At 43.9% G+C, this 21,038-nt stretch overlaps 1 protein-coding gene across 3 annotated transcripts in view; it reads left to right on the top strand.

Annotated features, from left to right (window-relative positions):
• The window catches only part of CAMK1D (calcium/calmodulin dependent protein kinase ID), a 247,829-nt gene that overhangs the window by 97,396 nt on the left and 129,395 nt on the right, over nt 1–21,038 (top strand). For all 3 annotated transcript variants that reach the window (XM_014949084.1, XM_014949083.1, XM_014949082.1), the window contains exon 2: nt 9,399–9,530. In XM_014949084.1, the coding sequence (XP_014804570.1) occupies nt 9,399–9,530 (132 nt within the window). The remainder of the gene's footprint in view (nt 1–9,398; nt 9,531–21,038) is intronic.

The raw sequence follows: 21,038 nt of genomic DNA, 5'->3' as shown, positions 1-21,038 counted from the left end.
ATGAAGACTAAACTGGTTGCTATTGAACCAGGAATCTAAAGCCTTTTATGGACAATAATGACAGAAATGTCAATATCTGTCTCACTGCTGATGGCTTCTACAGACCATCTCAATCACTGATGACTTCCATGGATTAGACTCAACTCTTTGGGTGCAGAGGTCTGTCCTCCTTTCAGATGAAGTTCGGGAAACACCAGCACCTTTTCTCTGCCGTGATTTTCTAATGGGCTCAGCTGTTCAGGTGCAGGTCTGCCATGCTCCTTTCCTCCTGATGCTGTCTTCTACTATCATATGGGCAAGGCAGCAGAAGGCAGGGATGGTTCCCATCCTCGGGGGATGGCATGGCTGGCCTTCTCTGCTGTTAAAAGCATGGGATAAACCCAGAGGACCTCTGTTGCCAGGCCTCATATGCTCCCTGCTTCAGCTGGATCAACAGTTAGGCTGGGCATGGTTTGGATGGAAGCTGGTGCAGCTTCTGGTTCCTTTATATCTCCTGGGAAATCTCCTTTTGGCCAATCCCAATGTAACTCTATGACATCAAAAAATGGTCCTTCAGAGCAGTGTGGAGGCTCATAACAATGAGTTTATGGGAGGAAAGTTGTGCTGGTGCTGCGTCTATTTTGTGAGTAACCTCAGTAGTCTCAACACAGCACCTTAAACATGGAGCTGTGGAGAGATTCCTTGTCAGCTGAGGAGAAAGCCCTTTTTGTACTGAGGTTTGAATGAGGACTGAGTCTTGCACACATGGAGACAGTGTGGCAATACTTTTTACAGACGTATCTGTGAGTTTCAGAAGTGCCTTGTAAGTTCTGTGTAGTTGCACTGAAATAATCTTTGCCAAAATGTTTATTTTCAAGCTTGCTGGTTACTAGGCAAACCAGTTTGCTAAGGTTTCTTAATGTACCTCAGCTCAGACATGAAACCACATGTGGATACATGAGTCAAGAGGCTGGGAAGTAGGAAAGCAAACACTCTTCTAGTGTTTTAAGAGGTGGCCATTGGAAGCGAGGTTGAAGATGGAGCTCTGGGTATCCTGTGGTGGCTTTTCCTACCAGAGCTCAATTCTGAGCTACGAAACAATTTGTATTCTATTGTACTGAATTGTGTCTCTCTATAATTTTATATTTTTTTTTAAGTTCTAAGCTATGATTTAGAGTGGGCGAGGATACAAAATACACATAATTTTTAGTCCAAATATTTAAAACAGATATGCAGGACCGGCTGGATGGGTAACAACAGGATGAGAACAAGCCAATTAGAGTTTCGTAGTGGCACAGAAGGGCTCTTACACAATGAGAATTGTTCAGCTGTGCTTGTGACATCTCTGAACCCTGTGGCCTCCTCTTTCAGTGGCTGCTCATCACGTTCATGGGGAGTGCTTCCTGAGGAGGGGCTGTAGATTGGGCGTAAAGGATTAAACTGGAAAAGGCAGATCTTAGGAGATGTGCCTTGGTTTCATGGTCTGATTAACTAATATAAATTTGTTCTTTAAATAAGGAGGAACTGTGCTGTGATTGTGGAATTAGAAGCCTTACAAGTCCTAATCCTGCTTTTGTTTTGAATGTGTGATTATTCTGCAAACTGAGGTCCTGTGAGTTGCGGAGGAGATTTGTCTGCTTTAACCTTCAAACTGTCTACTCTGTGGAAATCTTCTCTCCCCCTTGGCTCCCTTTGCTCTCAATAAAGATCAGGAGATGTGTATAAGGTGTGATTCATCTGACCAGTGTTAGACAGCCACCCCAGCACAAGCTGATGGCACTGCTGTATTTGCCATCTCTTGCCCGTAACAGGAGGCATGGGGGAATAGCTTAGATATCAAGAACGTCCATGTAGATGTGGTCAGAGCAGTTTCATTCTGGGTGGTCAGACTCTGCTTTCTCTTCAGGCAAGCCCAGATCCTAGGGCTGGAAGTCATCTGACTTAATTGCAGCTGCCTGACGGGCATCTTGGCGCTAATATCTGGGCTTCTCAGATGATCTCTTTGACCAGAGCCAGGCAGCAAATAAAGCAGGGGATTTTTGGTTGACAGAGCTTAAGGATTCCTACAGGGTCACGGTGTGCTGCCCTCAATGTATTTTAGGATGGGATGTAATCATCTGTTGGAGATGCTTCTCTGTTGAGTACAAAAGGAGTGTGCGCTTTTAGATTGTGCAAAGTTCCTTGTTTATAAATAAATAAATTTAAGGTAAGAAGAATCGCTCCATAGCAACAAATGGGCTATAGAGTTCATGAAAGATGATCTTTAAAAGTCCCTTCTAACCCAAGTCATTCTGTGATACTGTGACCACTGATGAAGACCACCAGAACTGGTACTTGGAGTTTGCTCTGTAGATGGATAAATGCTACCCGAAGGAATGAGGCCTGTGCAGGCTTTTGCAACCTGGATTTGTGAAGGTCCAGACACCTTTAGGCAAAAATCCTGGCTAAATGAGAATTTCCCATGGTTGAGACAGAACTGCAAAGTTATTTGGTCTTTAAGCAGTTGCTAGTTTCATCTCAAATAAAGACCTTCTCTTTAGAAGGAACATAGGAGTTGTTTCAAGCAAAACTATAGTCTCTGCACTATCTTTCCTTTGCTTTAAAGGATGCGGTGTCATCCAGTTGTTCCTTAATTGAGCCAGCCTCTTGGACAGTGCCATGGTGTGCTAGATAATGTCTTAAGTCTTCATGTGGCGGAAGAAGAAGAAACTGTCTTTTTCAAATTGGTGTAACCTGCTCTATATGACCAGAGAAGATCTCCAGAAATCAGATGTGTTGTAATAGGCCCTGCATATATCAGTGTCAGAACAGGGAAATGCTTTGAAAAAATTATGGAGATGACATGCCTCAAGAAAGGTTTGAGGTCATTATTAGAAAAAGAAAGGTTATTTCCTCGTGAGAATGCTGCCATCAGATAAACCCTGGGAGACAATGAGCTCCTTTTGTCTTACGAGATGGAAGTGGAAAAAAGGTACTTAAATATTCACTTTGGAAAGAACGTGATCATCAGTGGAGAAAATAAACTGCTTAACAGCTCATTTGTGAAGTGTATAATGGAAGGAAGAGCTCAATACAGAAGGGTGTATGTTTTGCTTTTGATTCTGGATAGCTTTACTGTGATTGCCACAGAGGATGTAATGTAAATGTAATAAGCCTTTAAAAACAATACTTCCCTTTCTAATAGGGGTCAGGATTAATCAGAAAGGAGCAAACAGTTCAGGAAAGAAGACGACTGTAAAAACAAACATGACTGGGGATCTGCGCCGGGCCAGTTTCCCTTTTTAGCATCCATGCATCACTGTCTCAGAACAGACTGCATAGCATCCTATTAAATTAGCATACACCAGGCAGCTAAAACAAATTAGTTCGTTTCAGAAAGGGAAGAGATTTTGCAGAAACTTTTCTTTTTGGCTTAATTTCTGTGCTTTATGTGGTTTATTCATCGTTGAACTGAAGTTCTATGGCACTGAAGCCCGTATTCTTGTTCTGCTCTGCACGTAATGGTGTTTTTTTGCCTGGGAGTCTCTGGGAATCTCCCTGGCCATGTGCTTCAGTGCCTTCACCCCAATGGTGTATGAGTTGGAGTGCCCCAAGCACTGGAGGGTTTCCCATCCGCATGGCTGGAAGCCATCCCAGAGGTGCTCTGCTCTCCCGCCTGCGTTCCAACGCAGGTCTCGAATTTGGTGTTTCCCTCTTAGCCCCCAAAGTGGGACCTGAGGTGGCTCGTTGGCAGTGGTGGGCAGGTGGAAGCGCTCAGGATGCAATGGAGCTGCACGGCATCTCTGCTGGTGCCTCACAGCATCGTGTTTGAAGGAAGGGAAGGGAGTTTCTCAGCGACGTGGCGTGTTGGCGCTGTGTGGCACGCCCCACTGTGAATTTGAAATTCATACTGGAGTAAAGAACTAATTTTAACTACCAAATGGTTTCTGTCATTCCCAGCAATTTTTCCTTGGGTGAAAATGATTGCTGCCCTTTAAGGAGGTGGCTGTGTTCTGGTGAAGGTGGTCCAGGGTAAGAGGCAGGGGTGTGAAGGAAACCAACTTGACTATATTGTCACAATTCCATGCTTTATAATATGCAACTTTAAATTGGTGTTTTCTGACTTCATAGAAGTCTCTCTTCTCTAAGTAGCTTTCCTTTAAGTAGCTGACATGGATTTTCAATCGCAATTCTACGATTTTTTTGGTGGGGTTTTTTTTTGGTGGGGTTTTTCTGTGTGTGTGTTTTTTTTTTTTTTTCTCTCCTGAGAATATAAAATATTGAGTAGCTAAACCAGAAGAAACTATAAGTCTCAAATTGGCATTAAAATTCTTGCTGCTGACTCTGGTGACAAAACCTGTCAAAACACTAAGCTGTTGTTGTAATTGTAGATAATAGCACCCAAAAAATTGGAAGTTAAATCCAAACAAATCCAAACACTTTTGGTGACTACACAAGATGAGATCATGTGCTGCTCATTCTGTCACAGCGAGTCACCCTGTAGTGATGGGAGAAAAACAAACTGGGGAATCAAGGAGCAGAATTTTGGGTGTGGTTGCTGAAGCCACGCTACAGAAATTGCCTTCTTTGAGTTGGTCGGTCTTACGTTGATTCGGTTGGTCTCCCGTCTCAGTGATCTTCGCTGTGGACATGGTATATTTTTTCAAACCATTTTTTCCCCATGGTTTGACTGGGGCAAAGTACACACAGAAAGCCAACTGTATCATAATTATGATTGTTAGCTACACACAGCCTGAAGATGTGAAATCTGTTTCCTGACCATGTCTGTTGATTTAGTATGACAGAGCACCTGCTAATGCAGTGGAAAACTGCTCAACGTGGAGGCCTCTGCAAATGGAAAAAAATTAAGTTTTATCCCTCCATCACCTCTTTGTCTTCATTTTGTCAGTATTTTTGTGACAGCAATTTTTTTGATGAATGAGAACAGATTTGCTGTCACAGTATATGTTGTTCATTGTATTTCAGAAATTAAGCGTTCATATTAAATTATAGTTCAAACAGACGAAGGGAAAAGTTATTTGGCCTTTATTTTGCTTTGATTTGTGGGATAGCCTACCCTTGCAGCCATTATTTTCTACTAGAAAATCCATTCTATTTGGATATGAGTGCCATTTGTATTCCAATGATAATTTTGAAATCCTAATCTTTCAGAAAATAACTGGATGAGAAATAATTTAAACAAATTGAAACTATAAACAATTGACTTCTCATAGGGTCCTGCATGGTCTAGATGTGCACAAAGGGGTAAGGAGTCAGAACGTCTCAATCCCCTTCTAGAATTTGCCATTATCTCACCGTGACACATCAGGTCATGTAACCTCTCTTTTCTCTCTTTTTTCTGCTAACGTTGATCCTAATTCATATAAAATTATCTAGATCATGAAATTATTCCATGCCTTAATTAGAAGTTTGAAAAGAGTTGACCCTCTAGGGTAAAAGATACCATGGTCAAAACTTTCAAAAATAGGTTCAGTTGCCACACATGTATTTTGGCAGCTAAAGGTAGTTTAATTTTGCAGAAGTTTCTCACTTACCCATTTCCACTGCTGTCCTACTTCCTCAAAGCTGTGATGCTTTTTTATTTGTTTGCTATAATCTCTAGGGAGGATGAGGAAACCCTGTCCTGTCACTTTGATGGTGTAAAATGCAACATTTTCAAACACAAACATTTTTATAGAACTTCGTACACAATTAATTTTTAACCCTCAATAAAGAATCACAATAAATTCTTAGAGACAAATTGCTTCCTTCATTAATGTCTTGATTTTAAAGGGCACATTAATTCTTTGGGGGGAAAAAAAATCTTGTTTAGCAAGCCTGCCAGGTTGGTAGTTCTGGGGAACTTTTTTGAGGAGGCGGAGAATTTGCTGTAGGATATATTGCTCTTAGCAAGAAAATGAGCAGCCTTGTCTTTCTGACTTTCTCTCTGGTATTTATCTATTCATGCGTGAGTCAAGGGGGTTTTAGTGGGGGCTGGACTGGATCGTTAAGGGTTGGATGAATTCATCCGTGTGTTTGAAATTATGGTAATTGCTTGCCAATCTATACACCATTATTTCTGACTCTCCCCTAATTCCAGCAGTGTCTTTGCTGCCTTTTCCTTGCTGATGCTCCCTTCTACCATCTCTTTCTTTCCTCTTGTCCCGTACCCTTCGTTCCTTCCAGTCTGTGGTTAACTCTTTGATCCCTATCTGAATCTCTGCCCTCCCTTCTCTTTCCTTCTAGCACTTTATGAATCTTCTGCCCTCCCTTCTCTTTCCTTCTAGCACTTCATGAATCTTCTGTCCATTGCCTTATTGTTTTTTACCCTCTCTCCTCTCTCTGTGAAAACAGGAGCATACGTAGTGCACAGGATATTCCAGACCTGCACAAGTGTCTTTGCTGCCTTTTCCTTGCTGATGCTCCCTTCTACCATCTCTTTCTTTCCTCTTGTCCCGTACCCTTCGTTCCTTCCAGTCTGTGGTTAACTCTTTGATCCCTATCTGAATCTCTGCCCTCCCTTCTCTTTCCTTCTAGCACTTTATGAATCTTTCTTCTGTCCATTGCCTTATTGTTTTTTACCCTCTCTCCTCTCTCTGTGAAAACAGGAGCATACGTAGTGCACAGGATATTCCAGACCTCCATCTCCCTCCTGCCTTCCCAGCAGATCCACCCCAGTGCTCCCCCCGCCCTGCATTATCTGGGGGCTCTTCCCAGCACCAGCTATTTTGTGCCACGGCCTCATGTAAAACTGGATGTAAAAAAGCACCCTGTCGGTGCCCAGGGTTGACATCTGAGCAAAGGCTGTAGCTGGGGTTTGGCTCATTTCATGCTTTAATGAGGAAGGTTGTTAAGGAGAAATGGAATTGGTTTTTATGAGCATTTCGGAGCTCCCCCCAAAATTCGGTTTAAATTCACAGAGGCTGTTTGCAACCACTGGATCCTGTGGCTGTCCTGATAAGAGGAGAAACAAATCTGGCAAAATGGTGAAGCCAGCTGAAATAGAGGTGTTTCCCAAAGCTGGCTTTATTGCATAGAGGGATAGAAAGGGATTTCCTTTATTTTGTTGTCTGACGACGACACTGAAATCCAGATTGGGATGGGAGCTCTCTGTGTTCTTATAATATCATAAACATTGGGAGAGCTGTGTGATCAGTAAAAGGGCGGTGTGAAGATGCTGCTTTTAACAGCATTTAACTGAAGGCAAAAAGCTTCTTCAAGGCACAGCTGGAGAGAAGTGCAGTGCTGAAAGCTTAAGCAGATGGGATTTAAGGGGTTCATGAGCATTTTTATGGTGGGAGCAGTTCTGGGAGTTTCTGAGCACCCTGGTCTGCAACCAAAGCTGATAAGCACTGAGAGGTTTTAGGGCTTTCCAGTGAAAGGATTTTATGCCAGTTCTGGTCTGGCTGTCTCAAGCATGAGAGTCAGGGTGAAAACCCCATTTGGTGAATCAAATGACTAGGGCTGTTGGTAATAGGAGAGCAAAGAATAGGTCTTTAAAAACTCTGGGTGGCTTGATTTCTTCATCGCACCAGCCATTAGGACCGATTGTGTGGACTCTAAATTGGAGCCTGTGATGCTCTGACGTGCAGTGGTGGATTATACCCAGGGCAGAAAATGCAGAAAACAGCGAATCGTTCCTGTACTTAGAGTGGCATAAATGTGGTCAGAGTCTTGGCCCACTGTCCAAATTGAGGCAAAACATTCTCGGTTCAGAGGGTCACCACCACATGTAGACAGGCTGTCGAACATCCGCCGTAACAGCTTGCAAAAGGTCTCTTTTAATCCGTTGCTAAACTTCCCGTCGCCGTTTCCCTGTCCCTGCTGGCTACAAAAGCCTTTCTGGGTAAACAGGCGCTTTCTTTCCAAAGCAGCAGCCTCTTCCTTTTGCTTATCCACTTATCCACTGGCTTAATGATTCATTCGGTCCTTTTGCGACTCAGGAGCCGTTGGTGAGGTCACAGCCGCTTGGTTGTGTCATCAAAGTGCATGACTTAAAAAGGAAGAGCCTGGCCAGCAAAGGAAACGCTTCTGTTTAATCCACAAACATCTAGATAAGCGGCAGTTGTGGAGAATGAAAGTCAGAGAAAGTTGGTGGTACCCAATGAGGCTGTGATCAAACATGAACGTTTTAAGAGTGGGCTGGAGCGTGGTTGGGTTTGCTCAGGCTGTTGCTGAGCCCTGTTCACAGAGCGCTATGTAGAAGAGCAGAGCAATCTACTGATGGAGGTGGGGAGGGAATGAAGGCAAGTGTCCTGCCTCTTGTTATTTTGTGTAAATAAAATATGATCCTTAAGCTGGTGAATCCCCCCAGTTGGGATCTGGTTAGACAAGTGCTTGGCTCTGTCTGTTGGACAAAGCGAGTGCTTCAGGAGGAGGTTTTGGTGAATGTGAACAAAGATTTGCTGTTCCTCACCAAGCCACTGCTCTCTCTTGCCCAGCACCTCTCTACTAAACCAGTAACGAGCACTGGAACATGGGTGGCCCTGCTGTGGCAGAACAAAGGTCCATCCAGGACCAGCAACATCTAAATGATTCTCAAATGCTCAGAAAACAGTATGAGTACAGAAAAAAAGTGTATATAGCACTGACTGTAACATTTTCCTGGCTTCTCCCCAGTAAGGTCCAGATGCTTGGAGGAAGCGATGAGAAGGCAAGAAATAATACAGTGTTATGGAATAACCTAATGAAGGAGAAGCACTGCCCACTCTTGGCAATTAGTGACTGGCTGCTGTGATGAAGTTTCTTTATTTGTGTAATCCTCTCTGGGGTAACCGTAGGGAGGCTTCTATTAAGGCCGACGTTTGGGCTTGTGATTTAATCCGATTCTTTGGCTTTAGCGATTACACACGCTGCAGTTTGTGTTGTGGAACAACTCTGTGTACATAGAGAAATCCTGACGCTGCTTCCCCATCTGAGTCAGGGTTGAGCCAATGGTGAGGAGATGCTCTGGGCTGCCAGGGAGGACCAAAGCGGAGGCCCTGACCTCTTGTGGCCATTGAGGAACTGGGAGCCCTCTTGGCACTGGTACATCATCTAGTCCTAGGGACCTTGGGCTGCTATCTGAAGTAAACAGCCTAAAACTTCAACAAGGGAAAAAGTACATCATCCGTGAAATCAGCAGCCGGACAACTGTCCATCCGCCTGTGTGTGGAAATGGTGCTTTCTGATTGTCAAGCTTTGCTCGTACCTCTTCTGGACTATGGTTCTTTATTAAAACTGTTGTATTTGGCAAGCCTTTAATGTTTTGCATGAATGTGAATGTCTGTGTGTGTTTGAAAAGGCAAAGAAAGATGCTCATAATGTCATTGCTGTGATTAACAAGAGCGGCTGTCAAAAGACACCAGAAGAACTATATTCACTGGTTATGTTTCAGCTAACAGCTTCCAAAAAAAAAAAAGGCACCAACTAAAAGCAGGATTTTTCTTTTCTTCTTTCAGAGGTGCGTTCTCTGAAGTTGTTTTGGCTGAAGAGAGAGCAAGTGGGAAACTCTTTGCCGTCAAGTGCATTCCCAAGAAGGCCCTGAAGGGAAAGGAAAGCAGCATAGAAAATGAAATTGCAGTCCTGAGAAAGTAAGTACCAGCCCTTCCTTTCTGCTGCTTCGCTTCAGTTAGACTCCTGCTTTTAAGGAACAGGAACAATAATTGACAAATGTGACTGACAGATTGTTTAGCCTTTCACAGGCAGACAAGATCACCCGAGTTTAAATGATGCTAAAAATGCTCTGGTTTTTGTAGAATCATAGAATGGTTTGGGTTGGAAGAGACTTTAAAGATCATCCAGTTCCAACCTTCCTGCCATGGGCAGGGACACCTCTCACCAGACCAGGTTGCTCAAAGCTCCATCCAGCCTGGCCTTGAACACCTCCAGGGAAGGGGCATCCACAGCTTCTCTGGGCAACCTGTTCCAGTGTCTCACCACCCTCACAGGAAAGAATGTCTTCCTAATATCTCATCTAAGTCTACCCTCTTTCAGTTTAAAACCATTACCCCTCGTCTTATTGCTCCACTCCCTGATAAGGAGTCCCTCCCCATCTCTCCTGTAGGCCCCCTTTACTTACTGGAAGGCTTCTGTATGGTCTCCCTGGAGCCTTCTCTTCTCCAGGCTGAACATCCCCAACTCCATCAGCCAGTCTTCATAACAGAGGTGCTCCAGCCCTCTTCATGGCCTCCTCTGGACCCGTTCCAACAGGTCCATGTCCTCCTCATGTTGGGGGCTCTAGAGCCTGATGCAGTACTCAAGGTGGGGTCTCACCAGAGCGGAGTAGAGGGGCAGAAACATCTCCCTCAATCTGCTGGCCACACTTCTTTTGATGCAGCCTAGGATGCAGTTGGCTTTCTGGGCTGTGAGTGGATATTGGCAGTGAATGTTGAGTTTCTCATCCACCAACACCCCCAAGTCCTTCTATTCAGGGCTGCTCTCAATCCATTCTGCACCCAGACTGTGTTTGTGCCTGGGATTGCCGTGACCCAGGTGCAGGACCTTGCAATTGGCTTGGTTGAACTTCATGAGGTTTGCATGGGATCTTTTCCCTCCAGTGGGTCAGCTACTCCATGTGGCTTGGTATCATCAGCAAACTTGCTGAGGGTGCACTTGATCCCACTGTCTGTGTCACCAGCAAAGATGTGAAACAACGCTGATCCCAACGCTGACCCCTGAAGAACTCTACTCCACTTTCTTTTGTATTAGTAGAGCCAGAACTACAAAGTGGGAAAGTGGAGTTAGGCTGGAGTAAAGCCTACGATACCCTAAAAGGACATTATCTACTAATAATGTCAGCAGTTGGGTCACTGGCTTTGAGGAGACCAGGACCCAGGTTGTTATTTCCAAGTGCTTAAAACAGTCCTTGTACTAATTGCTGTAAAATTATGGCATGCTACTTGCTTGTTATGGGAGGTGGTGGTAGCCCTGCCACTTCTGGAAGAGGCTTTCCAGGCTAACTTCTATTTTATCAGCGTTGTCCACAGTGTGTATTTTTTCCTGAACATGGCTGGAAGATGTGGATAAGAAAAGGTTAGCTCAGGACTGCTTTGAAGTCAGTGTAGTCATTAGAGGCTTGATTCTTACCTCTTCCTCACCTTATGTCCTGAAAGTAGGAATGATCTCACCTAACTTGAGACACTTAGATCTGAACCCATCACCCTCGACTTTCTTTCTAGGTAATGGGAAGAGATTGGTCCCTTTAGGATTGGTCCCTGTGGCTTGTTTTAAAGTTCTAAAAGTTCTTGTTCATGTGAAACCTGATATCAGGCTTATCATCTGGGCAGCATGTGACAAAATTTATCCTAAATCTTTAAAACTAGCTAGATACTTCTGAACTAAATGCTCAGAGAGCCTAAGTCCAAGGAGCAGGTTCAAGGGCAAACTCAGCCATCTCAGTAAGCAGAGGGGTTCCTTTTGAGTGGGGGGGACATAAATGGGGCTCCAAACATTTGTTGCAGTTGCTTTCCCGTTGCTGGACCCATATCAGGTCACTACAACATAAACCTGGTGAGAAATGCAGCATGTTGGCTTGCAGTGCAGTGTTATTGAGAACCTGTCATAAAGCTCAACCATTGCCATCTCCATAACCAGGCGGTAACGGCCAATAACTGGCAGCTTGAAACAGCCTTTCTATATTCTGTCTGTCCCTTGGTGCTCGTGTGCAGGCACAAGAGCGGTGATATTGGCATGCAGTAAGGGTTGCCATGCATCAGCCTTGACCTTAGGCTGGCGAGCAGAGAAATCATTGAGGCAGCACCCGGGCTGTGCTATTCCAGCTGCAAGGGCAGGAGAGTGAGTGAGCGGATATAAAATTCCTTAATTTCGTAGAATTAGGTCTACTTGGTCTCCTGTCCTATGCAGGTTAAAACCTTAAGAGAGATTTTTCCTTTTCTATCGTGTGATGTCTTCTACTTAGCTGTTGCTAACCCAAACTTTGCATGTCTTTGTATTTATTCTGAAAATAGACATCTTTTCTAGCAGACACAGTATTGAATTTGTATGTGCCACCAAGGAAACGCTTAGAAATATGCTTAGAAAATAACAAACTGGTTCTGCCTATAGTTGAGGAAGAGGGGATATCAACCTGTTCCTTTGTTCAGCGAATTCTCTGCTTCAAAAGCTGTCAGTAAGAATAGATTTAAGAGAGGTGGAGTGGATCCTGAGCTTCGCTGTTGCTAAGCTCCAAAGGTATCTAAGTGGCCTCGCTTTTGTTTCTGGTAGCTTAATACTGAGCGGGGATGGCTAGTTTGTGTGTTGTCTTAATTAGTGGGGAGGATGCCAGAGCCCTGGGCTGCCCTGCTTGGCTCTGAGGTGCCAGTGCCTTAACGTGCCACGCACTGAACTACTGCTTCTGAAGGGGATGTGCACAGAGGACACCTGGCAGGAGAAGTGGGTCCCTGTTCCCCGAGAGGAAGGTGTAGAGCCACAGGGGATGGATGCAAAGCAAATATAAATGTGCATGTGTGTTGATCCTGGTTTTGCATTATGCCTTTCGGGGTGCTTAAACTCCAATGGAGTAAAAGTCCCAAAGGACACCCTCCACAGCTGAAATGCAGCCAAACTCAATCACAGAATCATACAAGGTCAGAAGGGACCTCTGGAGATCATCTAGTCCAACCCCCCTGCCAAAGCAGGTCCACCCAAAGCAGGTTGCACAGGAACATGTCCAGGTGGGTTTTGAATGTCTCCAGAGAAGGAGACTCCACCACCTCCCCGGGCAGCCTATTCCAGGGAGGTGGTGGAGTCTCCTTGTGATCTTTTGTAATAGAACTCCTTGTGATCCTTTAGAGAAGGATCTCTTGTCTGACACTGGACTTTTTCTTTCTATATTTAGTCATTAGATTTGTCTTCCTCCTGATGAGATACTTGCTTTCTGGTAGACATCTGCCGAGTGCTGTGAAATGCAACTCTTCCTGAGTTCCCCTGGTTGTATGTCAAATGAGGGTCTACTGGGGAATCCTGAATATATTCCCTGCAGCCTCTGCCAGCTCCCAGGTGAGCTGCTCATGCCTCTGTGTGTGGTGAGCAGGTTTTTTGTGACAGTCAGAGATTGTGCTGGCCGTGTCCAGGACTGGTACAAACAAGTATCACGGGTACTTTGTACCCTCAGGAGGAGGTTTGTTCCCCTGCCAGTCCTGCGAAACCATCCAGATCTGGCAGAATCAATATGGAAAAGGGTTTGGATGATGTCGAGTGTTGAAGTCGTATTTTAAATAACATTTGTAAAATTCAGGATTAAAAGTCTGTGCGTGGAGTACTATAGGAAGCAGAACCTGGTGATGAAAGCATGAATCCGATGACCAAAACCCTTGAGTACCCTCTCACTTCTGCTGCCAAATTCCCATGTGACCTTAAGTCTCTTCTGTCTCAATATTTATTGTCTGTAAAACAGCCTTTACTGGAAAGACTTCTGAATAAAAAGATTGACCTGCATTTAGTTCTGGAGTCCTTTCTCATGTCAGCAGATCTAGGGAAGTGGGTCCAAGAAGGGATGTCTCTGGGCTGGGCTTTTGGTGTGAAGCATATGCAGCATCCCGTCAGTCCTTCTGCATACCTCAACTAAAATGCTGTTGGAAGCATTAATCAAACGTTCTTTGCTGGGGGGGGAAGGTCAGCAGTCCCCATGTGAAGTACGTGGAAGGTAGGAGATTGTATCTCTCTGTCTGTGGGCTTGGGCGCTCTTGCTGCCAAAACAAAATGACACATTTTAGAAGCGATGTTCTGCTAACAGAGGAGCGAGCTGCCAGCCAACTGATCTGCATGTTTGTGTGAGTGCCAGAGTGAATCATGCATACTCCATCATTTTTATTTTTTTTTTCCAAGCCATGGCCAACAAATCTGTTCTTAAAAAAGAAAAAAGGCGGAAGAGCCGTTAAGTCAATATTTACGCCTAGCAACCTTAACAGGGTTCTTCCAATATGGACTCTTTTGTGTGTCCCGTGGAAATCCATGGCAACATTCCCCGAAGACTCGGATGGGTGGGGACGGAGTGGGAAGGAGCTCGCTGTCGAGTGCAGCGCCGGGAGACACGAAGTCTGTGGTTAATCTGGGAGCCCGAGCCCGACGAAGCGTTTTAAGCATGTGCCTAATTTTAGAAGGTTATTCGTGCCAGTGGTACCGGCGAGCAGGTTGAGCTCACCTTGCTGAACGCAGCTCTGAAGGGATGCTCCAGAGCAGGGTGGAAGTCACCCATGTTTGGTACCACATCAGGAGGGGAGTTTTCTTGATGTCTTCGGATAGTGCCAGCTGATGCGCAAGGATTGCTGTTTCTCCTAATTGTGTGCTGGCTGCAGGGCAAAACATTGCATCTTGTCACAAAGCCAGGTGAGAAGCTGGCCTGCATCAGTTTTAGGCTTTAACATTTATTTATTGTTCAAAGGAAAACGTGCTATGGTTTGGAATCTGAGGAGAGCTAGGTCTCTAAGACAGGACTATCACAGCTCGATTAACTCTCTGGCTGTGGGGACTGACAGCACGTGGTCACCTTCAAGTGACACGAACTTTTCCTGACCTGAGATGGGGGGAGTTTCATAACCTGCTCTGAAAGCAACTGATTTCTTGTTTAGAGCAGAAAGGTGAAGGCAATCCTTTCCATTGTTTGCTGTAGAATAGAGGAAAATTCTTCCACTTATGGTAATTGTGCAGGTGTGAACACGCTGAAAGATGAATCGTCTGTTAGACGGGTTCCTGAAGGCAGTGGGTGGTGCGAAGAGTTGGACTGCAGAGAAGCACCAGTTTGAGGCCCTAGTTAAATTAAAAAAAGAAAACAACCTTGTAAGAGTCAGACAGAGAAAAATATGCCTGATTTTTTTTTTTATTTTATTTTTTTTTCCCCTGTTGGCTGCAGAGAAGCACCAGTTTGAGGCCCTAGTTAAATTAAAAAAAGAAAACAACCTTGTAAGAGTCAGACAGAGAAAAATATGCCTGATTTTTTTTTTTATTTTTTATTTTTTTTTCCCCCTTGGTTTCACCACTATTTATCACAAGAGACATTCTAGCTGCCTGGGTAATACCTGCACAATCACACAGGTTCAGTGCTGAGTCAGAGCAAAGCAAAGGGAGGAACAATAAACTGTGTGTAGCCCTGCGCCCAGGTGTATTGATTACTTAATGGCAGTAATGTGCACACATAAGTGTCTTGTTAAGCAAATACTGTTTAGCTAGCAAATCATGCTCTGCTTTAGTTAGTTTCTGCTGAACAGGGATTTTAAAAATAATTTATAAACTATTTAGCTATCTCCTACTCTCACCCCCTCCTCTTTACTCTCCTGGATCCTCTGGGAGAGGCACCATCAAATTCCTTATTACAAATCAGGGCCATGCCTAATTGCAGACGGAAGCCATTTTCCCCCTGTTAAACAGCGTGATCGAACTGTTTCTAGCAGGTCAGCTGAAATTCTGCTGGTTCTTTCCATTCCCATTTCCTTCGAAGACAAGGGGGGACTGAGTGTTCAGGCAGTGATTCATGCCCAGGCGGCTGCCTCGCTCCTTATATGCCTGCACCTACAGCCAGGAGCTGCTGCTATAATAAGGAGCAGGGAGAGAAGCCAGGGGGGCATCCTCCTGCAAAGTCTGGGAGGTGAGGGCCGTACCCATCTGGAAACTAAATGAAGAACAGCAATGGAAAGTTTTCCTTGAAGCAGGTGAAAGTGTGGGTCCTCCTGCTCTCCCATGGATCAGATAATGGTCAAAGGGGCCCCTTGCACCATCCCAGGAGGTAGCGCTGTTCCTGATGTTAAAGAGGACACCCTTGATGACAGAAGTGGAAAAATCAGCCTTCTTAAGATTTATGTGAAGACTAAAAGGGTAATTTCAAAAATCGTACCTTTTTGCTCCTTTTAGGTAGCCCATTGAGAAACTTCCCCTAAACCCTTTCTGTCCCAGATTCTTATCTCTGTTAGGGCTCACCCCCCCAGGGCTAACCTGACAGCCTCTGGGAAGATGAGTCCTAATTTAGTTTTGAAACCCATTAGTTACCTCTTATTAAACTCTTCTGTGCAATTTAACTCGGAATCAAAGGCTACATTAATTCTGAATAAAATTGGCCATGCAGAAGTTTAATGTGCCCTAACGTAAATTCGGGCATTTAATTAATTCAGGCGAACGTTCCCGAGTGACTTTGTGGGACAGACCCATCTATTCAAGCCATGGCTGTCTCTGGGTCAAAAAATACAGCCCTTGCAGGCCTGAATGGCCCCATACTCCAGTTTCCCAGTCAGGAGGCTCTGCTGGTGCCCACTAATTCTTTCCTATGGTAATTATTTTTCTCTGCGAGGTCAGGCAGTACAGATCCAGCCAAACTGAAGAGGACACACTCTGATCCTGTGTTGATAAGTGCTGTCGTAAAAACGATGGTAATTAGATCGTGTAGCTGGCTTACAAAAAGCTGTGGGATTGGGGTTTAAGGGGTTAATGAGTAATTACCTCTTTACACCACAGCAGTAAGAGCTGTAGAGAAATGAATGAGATGGTTAGGGAAATAAAAAAAATAAAAGGAGTGCTTGGCGTCTCAGTCTGTCAGGTACCATTATTTCTCTGAAGCTTTGCTTACCCTACAGACAAAACAGGCTTACAGCCTTTTTTTTTTTTTTTTCCCTTTTTTTTTTTTTTTAATTTTTTCCCCCTCTGTGAATAATGGTGAGAAGATAGGCTGCCTCAGCAAGAATTGAAGAGACAGCTGGTTGTTATATTAAGTAATCACTTTCAGAGAAAGCTTTTATGTAGATTTACTTGTTAAAACCTGGCTTGCTCATGCCGTTGCAGCGGCGCTGGGGTGGCAGAAGGGTGACTCTGCCCTCCCCGTGTCACTGTGCCCAAAGCTCTGCCAACTGCAAATCCAGGGCATCCCAAAAGCCGGATGGCTCGGGGTGCCCAGCCCTGGGGCTGCTGGTTGGGGGGTGTGATGCTCAGTGGTACCATCAACGGTGTTGATGTCGGTGGTGGAAGAGTATAAGAACAGCTAAGCATATAGTTGTTGGCATCTTGCATGAGTAGACCCAGGTGCCCACCTTCGTTGCCACCCTTACTGCTGGGTGCTTTTTCCAGCATCCAGACAGGTTGGGGGTGGAGAGGAGCCAGGATCTACAAAAGGCTGCAGGCTAGGGGGACAGTTGGGCATGCCTGGAGGCTGACATCAGCTTTAGACCATGAGCTCATCTCCTGAGTCAAGGAGATGTAGACTGGATGAATTGCCCTTCTCCGGTTTCAGGCAAAAGTGAATCTGACCCTATATATGTGGGTATGGCACGGGAGAGCTCTGCCTTGGCACTAGGAGTTGACTTCTTGTTAAGCAGCTCATTTTGCTGCAAAGAATTCACGCGAGGGGGGAAAAAAAAAAAGTGAAACCTGAAACAAAGCTGACACCATTTTTGATCACTGAGATGCTGGAAACTTTGCAGGGGAAGACTTTGCAGCCGGGACTGCCTGGATTGATTGTATTTCATGCTAGATTAGATGTAAGCAGATGTAGGGAAGCAGATCAAGGCATCTTAAAAATCCGAAAATACATTAAATGAGAGAGAAAAATCCCCTCTGAAATGGTAAACACAAACAAAATCCCTTGTATCTTCTCTGGTCTTAACACAGTTTCATTTACATGCAGGGTGCTCCGTGACAGCTTTAGGGCTGGTGCGTGGGGTTCCCGTGTCTCAGCCTGCCCTGGCACTGTGTGTGCACACACGACCATGTGCCTTCGAGTGGGTTATAGCCTGATAAGTCATCTCACAGTAAGTGCTGGGTGACAATGCAGCTGTCCTCTCTTCTGGGTGACGATGTTTTGCCAAATCGCCTTTGCATAACTGTTCTTCTTCAAGGTCACCCCATTCCCTGAGTCAATTAAAAAAAAAAGAAGGCTATTCCTGCTGGGAGAAGGGCGCGGGTCAGAAGGGGATGAAAGTGCATTGCTGCTCAGAGCTCCAGCTTGAAAAATAATTCGGTGCTTTACAGAAGAAACAGCTGCTTTTCTGCAATAGTTGCTCTAAGATTCTTTCGAATTAGCAGAATGGGTTTTTCAGCCTTAGCTGGAGTCTGCGCCAGATGTGTGTTCTATGTGGACGCCATCCTGTGCTGCAATAGCAAAGCTGGGGTCCTTTCAGGGCTCCTACCTGAAGATTGAGAATATATGAATATATACCCTATTTTCCAATGCTTATTACTCAGGAAGATGGTTACAATTGTGTTTCAGTGGTGTCTGATTATATGCGCTGTTGTCTGTTACCTAAAAGGAAAGAGTTGTTAAGATGCATAAAGACTCTATAATAACAGTTTGATAAATGACTCAGCTTTATATCTGGATGTGTAAGGTCCATCTTTGTTACACCCATGTTTAAGGCTAAGAGTTGGCTGATTTGCAAGCACGTGCCTTTGGTTTGGGATTATGGAGCTCACAGAAGCTACAGTGGGTTTGTCTTCGCATGGGAGGACATGCAGCCATGAGACCATCCCAAACCACAGTAGATGGGGGGAGTTAAAAATTGCAAGAGCTCTGTTTGAAGCAGTGCTACCATGCAGCATTTAGAGGATGCAGGGGTTCGGGTGGTGCAGTAGCAATAAGGAAAGCATTTTCACAAGTGCTCACAGCCCAGATCATAGAATCATAGAATCATCTAGGTTGGAAAAGACCCTTGGGATCATCGAGTCCAACCATCTACCCTACTCTACAAAGTTCTCCCCTACACCATATCCCCCAACACCACATCTAAACAGCTCTTAAACACATCCAGGTATGGTGACTCCACCCCCTCCCTGGGCAGCCTGTTCCAGTGTCTGACCACTCTTTCTTCAAGGATGTGTTGATCCCTAAAAGCTGCTGAAGATGTAGTCCTAGGTAGCTTCATTAGGCAAAATACTTCTGTTTTTTTTTCTCACAAGATTCTTCATAAGTAATCTAGAATATCTTCCACAAAACTAAGGTGTTTTTTTTTTTTTTTCCATGAAAGTCATATCTTCATTTGGAAAAAATATAAAAGGCTGTTTAAAGGTCTCATGACATTAGCAAAGTGAACATGTCCTTGTCAAAATATAATTGACATATTGCATTTTGCCTGTCTTCTCTAGCTTAATCTTGAAATATTAACTGGAGGAATTCAGAATTTTGTATTAGGTTATTGTGATGTACTGTTGGGAGGCAGTTAGTTTCTAACCACAAAATCACCATATATTGGTGACTGGTGAGTTATTTACATGCACAGTCCATGCACGTCAATGGAAATTCTTTTCTCTTACTTTCATGCTATTAAAATCCATGGCATTAACTCATAAAATGCTGGAGTATCTGAGTGGTGAATTCGAGTTACAATTTGGGAAGCACAGAATAAAGGGAAACAAGTGACTGCAAGGTGGGATTCATCTGGCTGGCAGGAAGCATCCTCCAGGTACACAGCTGATCTGAGCTCAACTCTCACTTGCTGTGGAAATCCTCAAGTATGCATTTTTAAGTGGATCAGAATGTACAGGGAGGAAAAATGAGTATTCCAAAAATGTCAGTTCAAGAAGGTAGAAACACAAATCGTAGCAGAAGTGACAGTTTTCGTGAGCACTCCTTGTCCAAAGCAGTTGTTTGCTCTTAGCTGCATGCTTTATGAGTACAAGCTGCTGCATTTTCAGCTTCTGTTATATGAAATTAGACCAGTAACGTTATCGGTGGGCCAGTTTTTGTGATGTGTGACCCCAGTGTGAATTTAAAACAATTCTGCTGGCAACTTCTACCTCCTGTTTTCATTTATAGAAGATGAATCACAATTGCATTCTGTGTCTCATTAAGGTCATGATTCTAGGTATCTTGAACCACAGTTTGCCGGGGAGGGGTGGGGTGGCTCCAACCATAAGAAAGTGGGAAAATATTTGCACTTCATCCCACTTTTAATTCCAACAGGTTAAACCTAACGGCAACCTCTGTGTTTGGAATATATCTGATATATCCTGAATTGACAGCTGCATAAATGAATTGGTATTTGGCCAACTAAGTCTGCTGTTGTCATCTGTAATACATATTGATTGACTCTTAAAATGCTTACTCATACAACACTTCGTGCTCGGGAGGAGTCTTGAAGAAAAAAAAGTTGAAAAAAGTATCTGTAGGGATAGACTTTGTCTTTTAATAAAGAATACAAGACATTCATTTAGTCTGTGGGCTGCTCTAGTGCTCCATTTGACCAAGGAAATGGTGCTGACAATTTTTTTCCACATTAAATGTTGATATTTTTTAAAAAAATATTAGAAATTCTAACTTTTTAATTGTGCTTTATATTCTATATAGACATTGGCCTAATCAGAACAGATTGTTTTTATTCTGAATTAAGAGTGGTCATACTAGGGATTTGTGCTTCCGCAACTGTAAGACTAGACCTATTAATCAAGCCAGTTTTCAAAGTAAAGCCTAATATTTTCCTTGATTCCATCGGTGTTTCTGTGTCTCTGGCTATCAGAGACATCTGGCTATGTTGCCCGGCTCTTAAACCTCTATAAGTGCAGAAATCTCTGGGTTAGTTTTAATACTGACAATTTGTATTAGTAAATGGACTATGAAATCATTTCCCTAAGGACATGTGACAGCTAGCTTTTACTTTGCCAGATATTTTATCAAATTAAAATTATGGAGCATTACATTAAACAGAGATGTTATTGCCTCCTTTACTTCCCCATTATATTTTTTTTTCCAGGACACATAGGTGGGTTCAAGCTTTCTTAGAGACTATATGCTCTTTTTTGAAGGCATTTGAGAATATAAATAGCAGAATTGATTTCTTTTTCTTGAAAGTTTGTTCAATAACTTTGAGAAGGGATATTAGTAGGAAGCATTAGCAAATAATCTAATAGATATTATAGCTCCATACTGAGTCAAAACCAGCTGACATGCCTAGCAGTGAAGTGTGCCAGACATGCTTTTGCACACCAGCACTGACTCCTTCTGAGATTAGTCCAAAATTTCTATATATAATCTGTTTGGTTCCCACCAAATGGAATAACCGCCTGCTTCAAATATCTTCATACCTTTGTGATATCTCCTGTCTTGACTGACGCACCAGGGATTAAACTGGGACCTTTTTGGACTTACACATATATATCTTTACAGCCTTAGGTAAGCAGCCATTCCTGGC

This window comes from Calidris pugnax, unplaced genomic scaffold (assembly GCF_001431845.1).
Source record: "Calidris pugnax isolate Ruff unplaced genomic scaffold, ASM143184v1 scaffold125, whole genome shotgun sequence".
Classification (NCBI taxonomy): domain Eukaryota; kingdom Metazoa; phylum Chordata; class Aves; order Charadriiformes; family Scolopacidae; genus Calidris; species Calidris pugnax.
The sequence above is the reverse complement of the archived record's forward strand: the minus strand, read 5'-3'. Positions and strand labels throughout refer to the sequence as shown.